The sequence below is a fragment of the Epinephelus fuscoguttatus genome, linkage group LG20 (assembly GCF_011397635.1).
Source record: "Epinephelus fuscoguttatus linkage group LG20, E.fuscoguttatus.final_Chr_v1".
In the NCBI taxonomy this organism is placed as follows: domain Eukaryota; kingdom Metazoa; phylum Chordata; class Actinopteri; order Perciformes; family Serranidae; genus Epinephelus; species Epinephelus fuscoguttatus.
Genome location: NC_064771.1, coordinates 8,160,348 through 8,181,108, shown reverse-complemented (window position 1 = coordinate 8,181,108; position 20,761 = coordinate 8,160,348). Strand labels below are relative to the sequence as shown.

The following is a 20,761-nucleotide window of genomic DNA, read 5'->3' as shown; positions in this document are numbered from 1 at the left end:
TAAATGATGCATTGATATTTCAACCTGAAAAACAGAATAAACAGCCAGTCCATTATTGTATCTTGAAAGGATAAGTTCAATGTTTTGAACTACTGTCAAGTCAGACTATTTTTAACTTTCTGTCCAAGGTGAGATGATGAGACTGATGTCACCCTCATGCTTCTGAGTTAAGTATAGAGTTAAAGTCAAGAGGCATAAAGACAGGAAGCAGAGGGAAACAGCTATGTCGGGCTTTGTCCAGAGTTCAAGTGTACACCTAATTAACTAATTAACATTTTGTATCAAATTTGCTTAAGCGGAAATGTATATGTACACAAATTATGGTTGTGGGCGGAGTTATGTGCTGAGAGTATTTCTAGCTGAACAACAGCCGAGTGCTCAACCTCCTGGAGTGTTGTTGTCACAGTGAAGTTGCCAGACAACCAGTGGAAACGCTGCAGAGAAGTAGAAATAAACCATTGTAACTCCTAAGACCACAAATTCAAATTGTTCTGTCTGTGTATGGACTAAACAAACAAACAGCAAGAATGACACTCTTTAATTTAATCTTTAATTATTCCCGTAGCATATTTTAGCCTAAATCCAGTTGTCTGGACTACGCTGCGCTTGTAGCCTTGTGGACTTTACCGGCACATTCCTGGGAAATCTGCGAGTGCTGAGGGCTTTCCAAATCCTCACTTCATCTAGTCCATAAGCGGTCTCAAGCAGACTTCCAAAGAGTCTGCTTCAGGTGCAGAGTATACCAGACGTCACTGATTTAATTTCCTATATTGCACTGCAAAATGGACTTGACGTTGTAGTTTTCCAGTTGCCCACTAAAAAGACAAAAAACAAAACTAACTATGAATGTGTAAAGCAATTACTGTATCAAAATATTAATTGAATCATGTAGGCCAAAAATAATATTCAACCATATCATGATAAAGAAATATGATGAGTATAATGCACTTTGTTATTGCAGCCTACCCTATAAAAGCTGTGCAGTGTTATGCCAAATATATATATATGCTAAGAAAAATGGCCAAAAAACTACTTAAGAACATCTTCAAATATAAGTAATACCAAGTTTATTTAGTCATAGTCTGGTCCTTTTACAAAAACTTTAGTGGATGTGTGTGTGTGTAGCTTATTTGTTATATAGAAATGTATGTATATCGTTTGGTTTATGCACATAAAGAAGCCTATACAGGGATTTATATTTTGTTATCTGCAGGGACAGATGTGTACACACAGCATGAATGTCAATAAGGAATATAACTACCTTAACTTTTCACAGGTGTGAGGCGTTTCTCAGCCTAGAGCTTTGTGTAATTACTCTGTACATGAATGTAGTTTTTGCTTGAACATTTCCACCGCAATGAGTTAAACAGACTTAAGGCCTGTCTATCAGCAGCTTTTATAGCCTTGCAGTCTGGCACCCATGCAGACTTGACATGTTGACGGTGAACACATCACAGTATGACTCAAGTCAGCAAGGGCTCAGTCGGTGAGTCCGAGGCTGGACATTTGGATCCTGCCTTAGATTTCATGGAAAAGGGCAAAGTGTACAGAAAAATATCAGAAACTGCACTTCTTTCTGTGAGGAGACAGTGCTACCCCCCTGTGCTAACGTGATGTCATAGATCCCTGTGTAGTCAAGCTCCTCACTGTGAAGGAATGAAGTGGCTACAGTCCTCATCAGTGATTTGTGTGTGTGTGTGTGTGTGTGTGTGTGTGTGTGTGTCCACGATATTTAGATGCTACATCACCCTGACCCAGTCCCTCCACCTGACCATGAGCGGTGCTCCGGCAGGGCCTGCAGGCACAGGGAAGACTGAGACTACCAAAGACTTGGGCAGAGCCCTTGGCATCATGGTCTATGTGTTTAACTGCTCTGAGCAGATGGACTACAAGGTGAGCGAGTACACGTTTATCTGCATTTGAGCCTCTGCACATCGCAACCCTTTCTCATCCCCAGAGCTTCAAATATGGCAGCTGGGTCAATGGGCCTCAGTGTTTGGTACAGATGCACAAGGCACCTTATTAGCATCTGTCTGAGATGCACCGGGCTTTCAGCTAACTCCAGTATAAAGTCATTTACACCAACGACGTAATTTAAAGAGCGAGAAAGTACATGCAGTCGATGGGTCACACAAACACAGGACTTTCACTCAGGAGACCACTGTTTGTGTCCCATATGAAACCAAAAATCAAAGCTGTTTTTGCAAAATTCAAAACATTTATAGTTGATATTACATAACAAATGTGTCATGTCACATAAAGTGTGTTACTGCGGATCCTTTAAAAGTCTTAAAAAGCTTTGAATTCATGATTATAAAAAGAAAGCCTGAATTTGTATTATAATGTTTTAAAACAATCGTTCAAAATTTTTAAGAATGCTATGGAAATAGGATTTTATGAATACTTTTTTCTGACATTGCGTATTAAAATCTCGAAATAACATCCATTTAAAAAAAATAGATAAATAAAAATAAATTTACTGAATGCTTCTTGCATAAACCTCATACCAGGATAATGGAACCAACAACACGCACACGCTTGGATGCTCAGAGCAGAGGATCCACTGTCTGCTATTTGTATTTTATGCAATACGTTTTTCAAACTCAGCCATGGGAATGAAATGAGTGGAATCCCACATGCAGAGTGAGAAACACAAAATTACCAAGACAACCTGCCAAAAAATGGTATAACCCAAACCATGATCTTTTCTCTTAACCTCACCAAGTTGTTGTGTTGTCTAAACCTGAAGTACTTGCTAAAACCTACATTTCCTGTGAACTACAGAGGTTTATTTTGAAAAGACACTATGCATTAAAGGAGCCAAAGCTGACACACTGTCCCTGAGCATCCAGAAATGATGCCAGAGGCGTACTTAGGGTGTTTAAGGTATTGGGCCACTGACCAAGTAGCCATTGGAGTTGGGGATGTGAACATGTTCCGTGCATCTAATGTGCCTTCATCGCAGCCCATATTATGCATGTTTCTTTTCATCTTTGCCTTTGTCAGCGATATGGTATGCATTTGCCATTAAAGTTGTCAACCCACCTTTATGCCCTCCTCTTTTCATCTTTTCTCTTTTCATCTTCTCTTTGCCCGCTTCCCTCTCGAAAGAAGAGCTGATTAGTTAAACCCTGATTGTTATCTCTTAACTAAACCTTCTGAGAATGCCCTCTCTGTACCCAGCCTCCACCTTGCTTTATTATGCGATATTGTATACTCTCACATGCACACTTTCTGCATATAGAGTGCTCAGGGGAGACATAAACATAATCTTGTGATCCGACTTGCTCCTACTTCCCCCAGACAGGGGCATCATTACAGTATAGAGGCGTACAGCACCCCCGGCTATACACACCGCAGCAAGGTGTCAGAGAGAGGTGCTAATATACTCCAGGAGGAACACAGGCACTAGAAGCTGGCTTCAGAGCCCCGCACTGTTACTCATATTCAGTTATGCACACACACACAAGCTGAATCAATCCGGCAGTCAGCTCCGGTTTGCGTCACAGAAGGTTTCCTCGGCCCTGTAATTGGAGAGAAAGTCAGCTGCCTGCTTCATCCTGGTCCAGCTGCTCTCTGGAGGGCTGTTCACCTGCTCTCAAGTTGATGTTGGGAAAAGTAAAATGTGGGTGGGAGACATTTTAGCCTTTCTTTTTTTGCCATCAACGCCTTGTTTTATTAGTGTGAGGCCTTGTTTATGTATAATTCCTGTTATTCTACGCCTACTCTCAGCCTGCTGTGGTGCTGCACCGTGGTAACTGCAGTGAATGTTTTTCCATATATCTTCTGTCTAATTGGCATACATCTGTGTCTACTTCACCACATGCCTTATCATGACCTGACTTACTGACTCCCTGTCCAGCAGTGTCCATCTGAATATCTGCCTCTCTCTCTCTCTGCCCTCTAGTCCTGTGGAAACATCTACAAAGGCCTTGCTCAGACGGGGGCATGGGGCTGCTTTGACGAATTTAACAGGATCTCAGTGGAGGTGCTGTCTGTGGTGGCAGTACAGGTAAGAACAAGTCCAGCTCATCTGCCTCAGGTACTCCCAGAGTCCCATTCAGGTGGAGATGTCATTGTGCAAGCACAGCTTGTGTGTAATTCAGCCCCAGGCGATGGAGCCTAATGTGTGACTCTTCATCTTATTTGTGAAGTGGTGTATCCAAATCAAGTTGTGGTGAAAATAAGCCCTTGAAAACAGCACAGTTGAAGTAAATAGCCTCTTCATCACCGATTGCAAGCGTAAATTGCTTCAGCTATAAGACTAATCCACCAAGGCTGGCACCTTTGCACCCCAGAGCTTCTTCATAATTGGAGCCTTCTCTGATCTGATTTGAGAGTCAAGGATGGAATACTGCCTCCTTTGCTCGCCAGCATGCTGCTTAGTACTAATAACAGTAACTCTGAATGGACAAAGTCTTAACTCTCAAGTTACATGCTGCAATAATTTGGTGATTAGTATTTGCTCAGTGAGTACAACCTTGATTTGCTCATGTTTACAAATAGCACATTTGTAGTTGTAATTTTGAGTTGTTTTCTTTTAAATTAATTATCTTAATGAAGTAACAAAGATTTGACCAAAAACAAAATAGCTCAATCAGAACATTGAGACTGGCCTCTAATAATGAGCAAAGTTTTAAGTTTTATTTTTTCCTTAGTAGAGGGTTTTGGTCCGTCCCACATAAATATGTATTTGAAAATAACAGTTTTCCTACTGAAGCAGCAGATGATCACATTTTATCAAAATAATACAACACAGCTGGTAAATATACCTGCATGGAGACAACAGTAAACATTTTACCTTAATAACAATGTGAGAAAGAGCTCTAATGGCCAGTGGGAAGGAATTCATGGAATGAAGAGTAATCAGGAGTTCTTCATAATATTCACTTGGTGTCTCGCTATGGGATGCAGCCTCCTGCTGCCCTGATAGAAGCATTTATCTCAATCCGCCAATCTTGATTGGCCGGTGAAAGGTGTTCATCCGCGCCGCACCCAGTAGTCCCACCTACTATATATATAGTGTGTGCGGATAACATTCCCTCAATTCAAGACCTCTTCTCACCTGAGAGCTTATCTGTCAGAGCTTTCACTGGCTTAACTGTTCACCAGACAGATCTTTGCTAGCTTCCCTTGCTGGACGCTAGTGTCGTGCTCTGGCTTCTGCCTTGTCCGTTTACACCAGACCGGACTGGTGAGTATTTTTTCTTCCAGCCCCTCCACGGCGGAATTCCTCTCGGCTCCCCACCACGGACGCTCGAGTCGGTCGAGCTAAGCTAGCATACCAGCTACTCCTCTCGACCCCACACTAGCACACCAGCTAGCCACGGCCTTTTTCTCCGTTAGCACTCCAGCTTGTCGGCGAGATGGCGACCGTTAAAGATCCTCACACCAGAGGAGATTTTCGGCTCTGCTGCGGGAATAAAATCTCGGAGAAGGACACCCACCCGGTGTGCAGTACCTGCCTTGGGGCTGACCACGCCAGGTTAGCCCTCGAGATCCCCAGGTCCTGTGGACACTGCAAAGTGTTCACAGTCAAGAGCCTTAGACGCAGGCTAGCCTGCCAAGTTAGCCTCGCGGGCCGTGAACCGTTTCTCCCCACCGCTGACCAAGGCGCAGCCGCGGAGGAAGACGAGGACATGGCCGGGGAAGCTCCGGAGACTGGCTACGACTGGGACGCCCAGTGCGAGCAGCTCCGAGCTCCCCCGTTTCCCGAGGAAGACGTGCTGGAGATTGGCATCACGGCAGATGACGATGACACCTCGTTCCTCATATCAGAGGACGTGGAGGAAGAGTACATCTTCGTGACTCCAGCCCTGGCTGAAAAGCCAAAGCTGCCCACTACGAACAGGGAGAAAAGCAGGGTGAGCTCTCCAGCTCCCTCCATGTGGACCTGCTCGACATGTGTAAATGTGCGGCAGAGAAGCTGGAGGTCCCCTGGCCGGTTGCAGTAGCGGAACCCACCCGGTCCCGCTCTGAAGGCAAGCGGCTCCCCCTGGCCCATAGTGCGGTGAAACAGCTTCTCCCTGTCTTCCCCGAGTTGCTGGCCAAGCTGTCCAGAACATGGAGTAACTGCCCGTACAGCAACAGGAGCCCCATCCTGGGCGCAGCATCCCTTGACTGCGAAGCGATGGAAGCCCAGGGCCTCCTCTCGATGCCTCCGGTGGAAGCCCCCGTAGCTGCGCATCTCTGCCCGGGCAGCACGAGCCAGCTATCTGCGGCCTCCTCCAGGCGTCCAACGCTGCCAACCAAGCCCGAGCGGTTCCATACTGGATATGCCAATTGTCCCGGAGGGTATCTTTGGCTCTGCATTGGACACGATGCAACAGAGATCTGAGGCAAAAAAAGAAGGACAACGAAGACCTGAAACTTTGTCTCCCCCACAAAGCACCTACGCCTTCTCCTCCAGTGCAGCGCAAATCATTTGCTCAAGCTGCTTCCCAGTCGCCGCATTTCAAGATCCTGAAGCGGCCGCAACAACCCGGAGCCGGCTGGCACAGAAAGTCTCCCGCCCCGACTGCAGTCCCGCCGCCGCCCCCGACCGCCGCGTCCTCGGTCCCCCAAGCGAGGAAGAGTGAAACCTTCCTGAGAGTGGCCTGACAGCCGTCCTCTCTCTGGGTGGAGCATCCTGCTGTTCCCCGTTACGCAAGCCCACCGTTTTGGCTTATTCGTGTGCTTCCCACACTGCCACTGCCCACTCCAGAGCTGGTCTGCGAGAGGAGAGACATTGCCTCGGAGGTTTGCGCTATTGCGCCCTGAGCCACATGTCAACAAGCACACACATACGCACATGTTCCCAAAAGTGTGAAAATAAAACGAAATCTGTCACAGCCAGGCCACAAGCCGAGGGTGCAGATAACAAAAAAAAGCCAAAACAAATGAAAATACTCTGTCTATAAGCAGTGTGGCCACCGAGCCCTCTGCGGCTCTGCCCCCGGGATGGGCATCACCATTCCCGGGGAACGGAGTGACAGGCTGTTCCTGCGATGCCCTTTCGCGCATGCGCAGTACAGCTCGGGGGTTATTTCCCTGCTCTACCGCAAGAGGGTGCCACAGCACCGCTGTTGGGATCTCCTGTGATAGAGCAGGAGCTGCAAAATGTTTCTCTGCTTTCTCTCAGATGGGAAAATTGGAAAGCAACCGCAGCTTCACCATGGGTGTTACACACAATTTCTCGGGGATACAGGCTCCAATTCGCCGCTGTCCCTCCCCGTTTCTCCGGCATAATACAGTCACAAGCACAGGGAGAATCAGCTTGAGTCTTACAGGAGGAAATCCTCTCTCTGTTAGAAAAACGAGCAATTTCTGTCGTATCTCCTGAACAGAGTCTGTCAGGTTTTTACTCAAGATATTTCCTCGTTTCCAAATGGGGGGGAAGAGGAATCCGCCCTATTCTGGACCTGCGGGCTCTGAACAAATTCAGGATACTGACACATGCGGCATTGCTGCATCTAGTAAGACCCAACGATTGGTTTTTGTCTGTGGATCTGAAAGACGCGTATTTCCACATTCCCATTTACCCCCTCACAGACAATATCTCCGATTTGCCTTTCAGGGGGTGTGCTACAAATACCGTGTTCTCCCATTCGGCCTGTCTCTCAGCCCGAGGGTTTTCATACGGTGCACAGAGGCCGCTGTCACCCCACACAGTTTCGGGGCATCCGGCTGGCCACGTATTTGGACGACTGGCTCCTGTTGGCGCAGTCAGAACAGGAGGCCAGGGTTCACACGCACATTGTCACAAAACACCTAATAGATTTAGGCTTTGTGATAAATACGGAGAAGAGACAACTCTCTCCGATGCAGGAGATATCCTTTCTGGGATTATCCCTGCGTTCCGTGCCATTCACAGCTCACCTCTCAGAGGAGAGAGTGAAAACATTCAAAGCTTGCCTCGCACACTTCTGTCGACACAGGTCTGTCCAGTTCAGACTGTGTCTTCGACTGCTGGGTTTGATGGCTTCAGTCATCCTCGTGATCCGTCTTGGCCGCCTTCACATGCGGGAATTTCAGTGCTGGGTTCCTTCACTCAGGCTGGATCCCGTGCGTCATGGCGCACGGAGGATAACAGTCACGGCGGATTGCGTGACAGCTCTGCGCCACTGGCGGGCCCCGTCTTTCCTGACTCAGGGGGTGTCCATGGGCACTGTCTCGTCCAGGAAAGTGGTCACCACGGATGCCAGCCTATCCGGCTGGGTGGCATTTATGAGGGCAGGTCTGTGAGAGGACGCTGCAGCCAGGCTCTCCAACGTCTTCACATAAACTTTCTCGAGCTCTCGGCTGTGTTTCTGTCCCTGAAACACTTCCTCCCGTTCCTCTCGGGCCACCACGTCCTGGTGAGGACGGACAACACAACGACAGTTATAACGACAGGGGGGTTTGCGCTCTCGTGTGTTGCACACTCTGGCATGCAGACTGATCCTCTGGAGCAGTGTGCACTTTCTCTCCCTGAGGGCGACTCACGTCCCGGGGACCCTGAACACAGGAGCCGACCTGCTGTCCAGGGGGGCACCGATATACGGGGAATGGATGCTGCCACAGCTGCGCCAGGATAGATCTGTTCGCGTCCAGAGAAAACGCTCAGTGCGAACTGTTGTTCTCTCTGCGCACTCTGGACACTCCCCTGGGCATAGACGCATTAGCGCACGCTTGGCCGCAAGAGCTGCTCTATGCGTTTCACCCACTGGCCCTGATACCCCTCACTCTCGCCAGAGTGAGGGGACACAACCACAAGCTGATCCTGATAGCTCCACACTGGCCAGCAATGCACTGGCTGGCGGAGATATATCGGATGCTCTGCGACCAGCCTTAGCAGCTGCCGGTGCGCAGGGACTTGCTCCCGCACCTGGAGTGACTGCAACTGTGGGCCTGGCCTGTGAGTGGCTCAATTTGACCATTGCTGGGCTCCCTCAGAGTGTGGTTAACACTATCCAAAACGCCAGGGCTCCCTCCACTAGGTCTCTGTACGACTCTAAGTGGGGAGTGTTTGAGTGGTGGTGTCTCGAACAGGGCCACATCCCCTTTCAGTGTTCTGTGCCAGCGATACTGTCGTTTTTACAGGACCTGATTGATAAAGGAAAAGCCTTTTCCACAGTTAAGGTTTATCTTGCAGCTATGGCGGCTTGCCATATAGGATCTGGGGACAAAACAGCGGGCCAACACCCTTTGGTGTGCTGGTTTATGAGGGGCGCGCGCAGGCTGCTCCCTGTCTCCAGACCACTGATGCCTCCGTGGGATTTAGCGGTGGCTCTGGAGGGGCTTAAAGGCCCCCCATTTGAGCCATTGCTGGGAGTGAGTCTTAAACACCTGTCCCTTAAGACAGTGCTGTTACTAGCTCTCACCTCTGCAAAGCGAGTGAGTGACATCCATGCGCTCTCTGTGCACCATGTGTGTGCTCAGTTCGCCCCAAGGAATACACGTATGGTTCTGAAGCCCAACCCGGTCTTTGTACCTAAGGTGGTGGGTTCATGTTCCCCGATTGAGCTTTCAGCGTTCACCGCTTCTCCCAGTGAGCTGCGAGCGTACATGCTGTGTCCGGTTCGAGCTGTGCGCTCTTATATGGACAGGACACAGAGCATCAGGAGGAGCGATCAGCTCTTTGTCTCCTGGGCTGAACCACGAAAGGGACAGCCAGTCACAAAGCAGCACCTCGCCACTGGGTGGTGGAGGCTATAGCTTTGGCGGATACAAGCAGGGGTCTGCAGCCACCGGCAGGTTTGCATGTGCACTCTACCCGCGGGATGGCCGCATCCTGGGCTTTATTCAGGGGAGTGTCTGTTCAGGATATTTGTTCAGCAGCGAGTTGGTCCTCGCCTCTGACTTTTGTTCGGTTGTTCGGTAATAAAAAATAGCCCAGCTGGGTGGAAAACCATCCAATCTGACAATACAGGCTCTGGCAATATTAGTGGCTTTCATTGGGACTACATTGTCTGAACCCTGTAGGGGGGTGCCATCCATGTATGGGAAACACTGCATTCTACCACCCACCACGACATATCCTGTTCTCAAATTTACAGTTTCTTTACGTATTTATCAGTTACAGATAGTCAGTCCACAGTCCACATTAACCACTCCTCACACCAGCATAAAATATCCACTGCACAGCACAACACATTTCTTTCTTCCAAACCAGTGGTAAAGAACACCAGGAGCAAAAGCCAGGAGTTGAATTTTCATTTAAACACAGTTCTTTTTGGTGTCTTAACTGCATGCCAAATTAATCAGAGCACAAACCAATGTAGCATTTGAAAGACTATTTTAAACAGAGTCCAGGGCAGTGCTAACTCCACATAAAAAGTAACATTTCATCACTTACAGAAAACTTCATGGAGAACAATAAGGGCAAAACAGCATCACTGATCTTTTTTAACTGAAAATTCTTTGGTCTAGCTCAGGTTAAGTCGAGCTCACGTTAGGTTATCGTTAACTACCAAACCTCTTTAACTAGTATCGACACTGTTATCTTCACTTCACCTGTTAACCTGACTTTAGCAGTTTAGATAACAGACACATTACCGTTATTACATACATGTGAAGTAGCCGCAGACGCTTACCTTGTTATGGACTCACAGCTGTGCACTGCTGCAGTTCACATGGTGTGCAACTGCAGATTGACTACAGATGAAACACTGAATGGATGTTTGGTGTTATTTTCAGCAATTAAAAAAGGGATATTTTTAGCCTGGCGGGGGGTTCCTGTTGCCGCCAGGCCTGTAATAGGAGAATAGGGTATAGGGGAAACTGTGAATGATCATGTTGGTCTGTGTCAGCTGTTGAATTGTTAATTAAATTATTTCCTCGGGATGACCTGGGATGTTCTTTTTTTGCACATCATGGAGCTCTGTGGATCAACTGAATGGATCATTGTGTCAGTGTCTTCACCTTGGTTCTCCTCCTCCATTTTCACATTATATGTACTGACACATAAAGTTTAAAAAAAAAAAGGACGGAAGACTTCCTCTCTCTACACTGAACGGTGTATACTCTGAGCGACCTACAGCAGCTAGCCCTTTGATTATGGGACTCAGCCATATTCTGTGTGTTTCAGCTGATGCTAGCTTTTCTGCTATCTTGCATTCTGTTATCCTGGATCAAACAGATCCTCTCTCTGTGGTTTCTAAGTCTCTCTGGTGAATTCAAATTCTGCTGGCTGCTGCCCCAGTCACTATCTTCATGCATGTGCATTACTGTCATTGCAAAATGCATACAGTCGGTAAGGACGCTGATCATGATCTTGATGATAATGGAGATAGAGCTCCTCAAAGGATCATTATTCATTGCTAGACTCAAAACTCACTTCTCTGCCCTTCCTTCCTTCCTTTCTTCTCTCTTTAGCAGCAATGAAAGTCTTCTTCCATAAGCTGTGGAAGCTTACAATACTTAGAGAATTTTAAAGTGCCAGAAGAATGAATAGGTGTTGTATAGCATAATGAATAATAAATCATGGTGGCTTATACGTGGAGAAGTAGACCTTGAGAACAGAGGAGCGTCAAACTCCTGCTGTGACAGCTGGCAGCCCGCTCCAGCGCTCCGACTGCTTCAGTGGAGCCACCGCCGAGCCATCTCTCACCATAGCGCACACACCTAATCCATCCTCTTAAAGTTGGAGCAGCTAGCATCACACGGCGACATACTTGGCTGCCGGGCGGGTCTGCCAACACAGGTGGTGAGACCAGTTCTACATTAAATAAAGCAGGGACAAACAGAAGGCCGCCAGACATAACAACATGGAGATGGATTGGTGAAGTTCTGCCTCTGTTCCAGCTAACACAGGCCTGAATTGTGAACATATATTGAAGCTGCTAGCTCCAGTATGTCCATTCAATCAGACAGCAAAGAGTGGAGCCTGACCCCACTAGATCACACCTTTCACAGCGCTATCTGTTCAGGATCTTTTTAAAAATGTGTTTTTGGTGTTTTACCTCTTTTCGTGTCCCTGTAGGATAGCAGAGGTGGGCCGCTGTCATTTCATATAAAAAACAAGCCCCACTGATGTTCTCATGAAAACTTTGATTCTTTTTTTTTTGTGTGCTGCAGCTGCACTGTTTGTTTTTGCATTTTTCCCCTCCTCTCCCTGTTCTGTTAGTATGACTGAGTGATCTGTAGCCGAGTACTCATCCATGAAGAGATGTTCCTCCTCTTTCCAGCTGTCGACTCGCTACGCTCTTTCACCACACGCATGTTAAATTCATAAAGCCTCTTACAGGCTGGGATTCAGAGTTTTAGGCCAAGACACACACCCCCATGCACGCATGCAAAAAGTTCATTTCTGATATCTCATTCAATCACAGTGTAGACAAGCAGAGCCCTGGCAGTTCATCCAGTAAACCCTGGCTGATAGCATGCTCATGTTATTGATGAAATTGTGTCCCTGAAAAAAAGGTGTGTAGTGCATACCAATTTAACAGGCTGTTACAAATTGACTCTGGTATGTGCTTGGTGATATTAATGATATGCTAATAGAGGGAAATCAAACTTCCACAGGAAAGGATAACTTTCTCATGTGTGAGAGTTGTACTAGTTGGTAGCACATTCTTTTAATTGACAGTGTCTGGGTTCATAGTAGTGCTAATACAGTACTTTAGTTTCTACAGGCCCATTTGTTGCCATGATGATGATTGATAACAGTGTTGGTGGGCCCAATACCTTTGGTCTAGAGTGAAATATTTCACTAAGTATGAGATGTATTGCCATGAAATGTTGTACTTTTATGATACCTGGAGGATGAATCATAGTGAGTTGGTGATCTTCTGATTTTTTCTCCCATGCCACCAGAAGGTCTTTTTAGTTATCGCTTGAAATACCACTACATCTACTCGTAAAGACATCCATGTTCCCTCAGGATGAATTGTTATTACTTTGGAGATCCCATAAAAGGGGAATCAAACTGATTTTACACATCAAAGTGTGTTTTCAAATGTTCCAAAGGAGCACTACTACATTCTCGTAAATGCAGTATGTCAGGAATGCCTTGAGGGAATTTCTTCAATTTGGGCACAAACGTCCACTTAGACTCAAGGATGAACTGATTAGAACTTGGTATTCAAAGGTCAAGGTCACTGTGACCTCACAAGACATGGTTTTGGCCATAACTCTAGAATTCATATTCTAATTGTGAAAGAATTTCACACAAATGTCTTATAGAATAGGATGATGAAGTGATGACATTTCATATCCACAAGGACAAAGGTCAACTTCAATGTGACATCATAATGCCATGCAGAAACACTTACCTGGCCATTATTCACTACATAACTCAGGAACAGAGGAGGAGACATTTGGTCAGATACTGAATTGGTGACACTAATCTTGGGTGTCCACCTTGAAACTGTGCTGATGTATAGATCTTCTGTGCTGTCAAGTTGAAGATGTGTGTGTAGCATTCAAGTTGCATTGGACTAAAGGGAAAATGACAAAGAGAGAGAGGGGTGGACTCCAAGGGGACTTGGTTGCTACTGTTTGCCTGTGCTTCCCCAGCAGTGTGTGACATAAGTGTAACATGTAGCAGAGAGTGGTGATTATCATCTGTGCGCCAATACGCTGTGGACCACTGTGTACACTCGAAGACGGAGAGGCACTGTGGGGAGAAGCCCAGACTGCCACTGTCCTGTGCAAGGCACAGAGCCAGCAACAGCCGAGCAACAACATAACCTACAAGTTATGTAGGGTTGGGACTGATACTTTTGGGCTTGATCAAAGTTCTGAGAGAAAGCTGTGTGAAGTCTGATAAATGTCTTAAAGAGATGTAACTTGAGTCAGCAATGGTTGGGTCTGAAGACCACAGTGAAAGTGAAAACAGTCAGGAGGTATGAAGTTACGAAGAAGTTAGACCTGTTTAGCTTGTTGCTCGTCTCTGCTGCAGTTGCTATGCTACTAGCATAACACGCTTGTTTTCTGATTGGCAGTTGAGTTGCAGTGTGGGTAATGTAGGCAGCAGGTTTTAACAAGGAAGAAGACTGAAGACTATTGTAGTGCAGTGCTAAACCAAGTAACAGAGTAGTCTTTTAACTTCTCTTTGGCACTATTACTAGGTCAAAAAATGCCCCTCATAAACAAGCCCCTTCCTACCTGTTTGAACGCCTTCATATCTACACACCCTCCCGTAGTCTTAGATCCTCTACCACCCACTACTACCATGGTTTCTAGAGCCTTCAGCCATTCTGCCTCCCACCTCTGGAACTCTCCCCCACGACATTCATAATATTAACTCCCCTTCCGCTTTCAGATCCCATCTGAAACCACACCTTTTCAAGCTGGCATATTCTGTCTGATTTAATGGTGACACACGTATTGAAACTTCCGCTGATGATGATTTTATAATGATGACTTTATACGCAATACTTATAATTATGGTTTTTGTCCAGTCATTTTATTAACTTTTATTGTATATGACAGAATTGTTTGATTTTATGATTTATGGATACATTGCTGCTTGTTTTTTTAACCATGTCTTGTAAGATGTCCTTGAGTGCTTGAAAGGTGCCTATTAAAAAATGCATTGTTGTTATTATTATTGTTATTATTATAATAATAATTATTATTATTAATCAAGGGCCAAATATCTGCAAAACTAATGACATCCCTCATCAGCCCCAGTTGTGCTTTGCTTTTAGTGTTAGTCAGAAAATGTTAGTATTCTAATGCAAAACTAATATGGTAGACATGGTTAACATAGACTAGTCCATACCCATTGGTAGCTTTGCCACTCTCTACCTATGCCAATCCTCAATGCCTATGTGCAGTTTCACATAGATTGACCACGTCAGTGAGTAGAAAAACGTGGGACAGACAGAATGACTGACTGACAGAATGACACACTGACAGTTTCTGTGATTATGTACAGCATACCATACCATGACTTAGTCATACCAAAAATTAGAAAAAAACCTGAACATTGGTCCACAGGGGGAGCCACAGCGATTGGTCGCATTTTAGCCATTTTTTAGCATTTTTCTGTTGTTATAGCGCCACCCAGTTGCCAATTAGAGTTAAATTTCTCCAGTCACCTTGAGGTGTCCTGTTCTACATATCTACCAAGTTTAGTAAAAATCGATATGGCGGTTAGGCCTAGATAAGAAATTAGCTCTCTAGCGCCCCCATTTTGTTTCTAAAACTTCACCAGAGCCTTCCTCAGCATGAGGGTGAGTAGATAATGGCTGAATTTTCATTCTTGGGTGCACTATCCCTTTAAGTGTTCAAAATGGCGGAAAATCTATACAACCGGAAGTTATGGGTTGTTGAGGCAAATTTGTTCCTCATGAGGAGAGGCATCTCTGTGCAACTTTTCATGTCTCTACGACATATGGGGCATTTAATATGCCCATTCAAAGTTCAGTCGGTTGCTATAGTGCCCCCCCTTTGGCCAATTGATGTAATATTGCTTCATCCGCATCCTCCCATGACCCTCTACTACTGTGCCAAATTTCACATGGATTGGCCAAGTCAGTGAGGAGAAAAACGTGGAACAGACACACCCACACACAGACAGAGTTTTCGTCATTATATAGTAAGATGGTAAACTTAGCATCAGCGTTTTAGCATTAATATAGTGAGCATGCTAGCCTGCTGGCATTTGTATTTAGCTCCAAGCACAGCTGTGCCTCAGTGCCACATCACAGAGCTGCTAGCATGGCCACAGGTTTGTAAAGAACTTGACAGCTTTTGATATGGGGTGTCACTGACTTATTTTGGTTGGTACCAAAAAAGTATTAAGTTTGGATACCATTTTATTCTACTCTGTATTTAGTTTTTGTCCTCTGTATGTGCAGGTGAAAAGCATTCAGGACGCCATCCGAGATAGGAAGCAGAGGTTTAACTTCATGGGAGAGGAGGTAAATATTTGCCCCTCTGTTGGCATCTTCATCACAATGAATCCAGGCTACGCTGGCAGGACTGAGCTACCTGAGAACCTCAAGGCTCTGTTCAGGTGGGTCAAAGGACCATCACAAGTCTCACAGCTCTAATGCAACCTACAGTACAGGACTTTATCTCTGATTTTTTTGGTCCATCATTTAAGATATAATCCATCATCGTCATGGAACTTTACAAATTATAAAAACATGAAAACAGTAGGAGTGCTTTTATTAAATCTGATTATGTTATCAAATCTGCCTACTCGGATGTGGCTGCAAAATGGAAGTGACAATTAGACCGCAGTCTTTAAAATGTACAAGAAACATTACAAACATGTTGAAAAATACATTTTCAATGCTTTGTGACCCTTAAAGGGATAAACAGGTTAAGAAATGGACTACTAAATTGGATTAGATTAGATTTAATACTTTATTGTCATTGCTCACAGCACAGGTACTGAGACATCTAAATGCAGTTTAGTATCCAGAAGTGCAAAAAGCTTTAAAGTAAAGAGTAATGTACAAAATATGTACAAAATAATCAGTAATAGAGAAATGTACAATAAATGGTGAGGGAAATATATGAATACACTAAATAAATATATGAATAGGATGAAATGTGCGGCAATTACAGGCAGTGCAAGTCTAACTGTTTAGTGCAGGTGTAAATACAAGAAAGTGGGAAACTATGATCAGAATACAGTGTATCGAGCTGAGACAGAGCTTGTACAGTGGGAAAAGTTCAGTGGAGTCTGAGGAGACAGATGGACTTTCTTTCGTCTCCTCAGGAGCAAGAGTTGCTGGTGAGTCTTCTTGACTCAAGTCTTTCGATATGTGAACCCTCAGAAACTTAAAGCTGGCGACACGCTCAACCTCCCTGCCAAATTGAGCTCCTTGGTGTTCTTGCTGTCTAGATGGAGGGATATTTGAACCCATCAATAAATGGGAACATGATAGTGTTTTGTTTTTCTGTTCAGAACATCAAATTTCATACTTTTCGATCTCATTTTCTTTTTTATCTTTTCAACTTTTTCCATCTCAATGTCATTTCTCACCACAGTACACAATACATCGTTTCAATCTTTTAAAGGGTCCGCAACAAATTACAAAAATAGGGATATATGAACTACTTCTTTTTTTTAGTCCAAAGTCATTCTATTGAAACCTGTCTCTTAACTGATCTTCATATTATTACATTTATTTTGAAAACAACGAATGAAATTAATGGTTATCTACAGTACATCTCTCATGTAATGTCTGATGGATTGTATATTCAATACCAGCAAAACATCCTCATGCCACAATGGTCAGTTTTCAAATTACACCTGGCACAAGTGACATTAGCTACAGCTGCATGCACAAGGCCAGCGTGTGGCAAAGAGAGAGAGAGCATGTTAGGGGATGGTTGCTCTCTGAAAAGGGAGCCCCATCTTAAGGCAAGATCGCTGACAGCATTGTGGGAAGATTGTTGCAAAAGAGCTGTGTGATGTGTTTAGTTGTGATGAATTGTGAGCTGTGCTGAACTCATATTGATCTGCTGTTTACTGTGTATGCCTCCTCAAAATCCAGTAACATTAACCCACAAGTCTTGAATTTAATTGCTTGTTCTGTAGATAACAAATGATTATTAACTGTAACTGAGATCATTTTGATGTATTCTGCCCATTTTTCCACAGACCATGTGCCATGGTGGTGCCAGACTTTGAGCTGATATGTGAAATCATGTTGGTGGCCGAGGGCTTCCTGGACGCTCGAGTGCTGGCTAGGAAGTTTATCACCCTCTACACACTGTGTAAAGAGCTGTTGTCCAAACAGGTAATATCTGTTTTCTTTGATGTTACACATCTGATATGGTTAGAAAGAGCCAGATCCATTTCCACTTCAAAGCTGAACAAGTGACACAATGTTCTTTTTATATTTGAGGCTTTTGATAAAGGAATGACTCAGAGGCACCACACACGAGCTGACTTTCAAACTGAACTGTCTGAGTGAAGTGCTACATTGCATATGAATAAGAAGCTGCAGGGAGTTTGGATGTTATTCCATCTAAAATTTCCTTTAATCCTTTTTTAGTCTGGTCCCTTTTTACATGTCATGCCCTTATTTTAATGATTTAAAAAAGTAATAAAATCACTCACAGTGCTGACTAATAGTTACAGGGGAGCTTCTCGATTTAGGTAAGCAATTTTATGAGTCCTCAGTTCTGGATGAATTTCCCATGACCATAGGCCCGTTTAAGTGTCATAGCACTCTACTTCCTTTTTATGGCGATTTTATGAAGCTCTAGTCCCTCCAACATTTTTAAATATCACCTTAATTACACTTTTTGGCCACTCCAAAGTTGTTTGCCAGAGTTTCATTGCAGGTTTTCCAACATTAGCAACTTAGCGGTAATGAAATCAAATGATAATGAACAGACTGCCTCTCTAAGCTATATTCACAAGGGCTGAAACTGCAAATCAATGGAAAGTGCAGATTCAGAGAACTACTTTCTTGAGTTAAACAAGTGGTTCATAATTGTGGATTTAATATTACATAAGTTCTGCTGCTGGCCCTGTGCTGAACGAATACGCAGTGGACACCAGAGCATGCTAACAGAGTACAGTGAAATATATTCCATGCTATCAGAGTCTGCAGGGAGCTGAAATAATGCTCTAATAAGTTTGCAGCCTCTAGTGTCATGGCAGTAAAATGCTGTGGCATTGTGTGTTCTCGTGTTTGTTGCTGCTCCATACCATCGTGTTGATTGTGTTGATCTGGATAAGACCACCTGTGATGCACCTGTGACAGACAACTGGCACATACATTTGATCTTAGCCTCTGGACAGGACATACACACTGACAGTCCCCATGCATCTGATATCGTATGAGACCAACTCACAGTCGGTTACTTTCATAAAAAAAGTTATTGTAATATTCAATGAAACTGTCACTATATCCTAACAGTAGTACATCAGACAGATACTGGTACTGCTTCTAATGGCATTTGCAAGAACCCACCATGTCTGAACAAGTACACCCAATCAGAGCCGAGGAGTCTCTAATGCAGCTGTCAATCACTGCTCTTGAACTGCAGTCAAACTGTCAAACTAGGTAGTGCGATCAAATATGAATCAAGATTCTGTTACCCCATTGCCTATTTTTCACCTCAGATGTTTTCAGAAACATTTTAGTGTACTGTTGAGCTGTAAACTGAGAAAGTGTGATAAGGTCGCCATGTTGAAAATAGCCAAAATCAGGCACCACCCACCAGCCGGAGCAAAACTTTCTTATTTTACAGTTAAAGATACACTGAAATGGTTCTGAAAACAATAGCAGCGTAGGACTGTGTCTATTAATCTTGTCTGTGCCCGTAAGAGATGGTATGCTCTATTGCTACAATATTAACAACAGCGAAATATCACAAGTTACTTTGGGAATATTATGTTGATGTTATTATGAAGGATGTCCAAAAATATAAAGTAGGTTAAGCTCATTGTAAAATCACTAAATCCTTCCAGATGAGCTCTCCATCCAGACATGGATATAATAAGTGTATTATATGGGGCTTTAAATCATAGAGTAAGTGAATTAGTGCTGCGATTAATTATTTTTTATCTCAGGGTGGGTTGATTCCTGGAGAGTCATGGTTAGGATGCAAAGATTCACAGAACCACAGACTAACAGTCTAAACCTATGCTAGTATCTCTGTGGGGCTGTACTTAGCAACAGTAGACCCTTTGAGCTACATGCTAATATATCAATGCTAATATGCTGATGAAAAGAGTGAAATAGCATCGATGGTAGAAGTAGATGTCCATTTTTAATTACCCTTTCAACCTTACTACCAGCTCTGCATGCCCTGCTGTGAAACTGTGTATTTTCCTCTGCTCACTGACATCTCTCTGGCCTTTACCAAAGGACCACTATGACTGGGGCCTCCGAGCCATCAAGTCTGTCCTGGTGGTGGCTGGCTCTCTGAAGAGAGGAGACCCCGGCCGAGCAGAGGACCAGGTGCTGATGCGAGCTCTGAGAGACTTCAACATCCCCAAGATTGTGACTGATGACATGCCAGTGTTCATGGGCCTGATAGGAGACCTGTTTCCTGCTCTGGATGTCCCCAGGAAGAGAGACCTGGACTTTGAGAAGCATGTAAAGGAGTCAATTTTGGATTTGAAGTTACAAGCCGAGGACAATTTTGTCCTCAAGGTAAATTAAACACAATTCTTCTGTAGCCCTCTGACATGCTTGTCTGCTGCAGTTTATCGGATTTTGTTTTGATTACAACTCAAAATGTCACAAGTGTTGCCAAGGATGACGGCAATCACAACTTGTCTGTGAAGCAGGAGCAAAGTCCCCAAATGGGGGTTTCATCTTTAACAATTTAGACAGATATTACAGTTGTAGCACTTTCATTTAGATTTATCGTAGTTCTTTCCAAAAGCTATTTACCTCACGTCATAATGTTCCGCTGGGAAATACACATTAGTGTCAAACAAGTCTGCGGGATCTGGATGAATCGGGCAAATATTGCAGAAGCCAATGGTTGGCTGCGATGAGAGTTCAGGTGCCCAAGCTGCTGACCTAATTCTAGTCATTATATTACATACAGATACACATACACACGCACACACACAATAGAAGGCGTTATATGTCAGAGACAGATGAACGCAGGACCAGGGGAAATAAGTGCAATCTGCCTCAGGTCAAATAGACACGGGAACCACATAATAACACTCCATCAATGGAGGCTGGCGCTGCACCACGCCACTTAACCCTGACATTGTGAGAGACAGCCACGGAAATAAACAAAGAGGAGGAGAAACACAGCGAGCGAGAGAGTGAGAATGGCGGAGCGGTCAATAACAACCATCCACCCCCAGAGCCTGAACTTTTACTGTCTTTGTTTGCGCAGCCAACCTTTTGATTTC

The 20,761-nt window shown here is 44.6% G+C and overlaps 1 protein-coding gene across 1 annotated transcript in view; it reads left to right on the top strand.

Moving 5' to 3' along the window:
- Positions 1 to 20,761, top strand: part of dnah9 (dynein, axonemal, heavy chain 9) — a 209,517-nt gene that overhangs the window by 65,899 nt on the left and 122,857 nt on the right. The window contains exons 33-37 of the mRNA XM_049562910.1: positions 1,737 to 1,893; positions 3,908 to 4,012; positions 15,768 to 15,925; positions 17,528 to 17,666; positions 19,752 to 20,039. Coding sequence (XP_049418867.1) covers positions 1,737 to 1,893; positions 3,908 to 4,012; positions 15,768 to 15,925; positions 17,528 to 17,666; positions 19,752 to 20,039 — 847 coding nt within the window. The remainder of the gene's footprint in view (positions 1 to 1,736; positions 1,894 to 3,907; positions 4,013 to 15,767; positions 15,926 to 17,527; positions 17,667 to 19,751; positions 20,040 to 20,761) is intronic.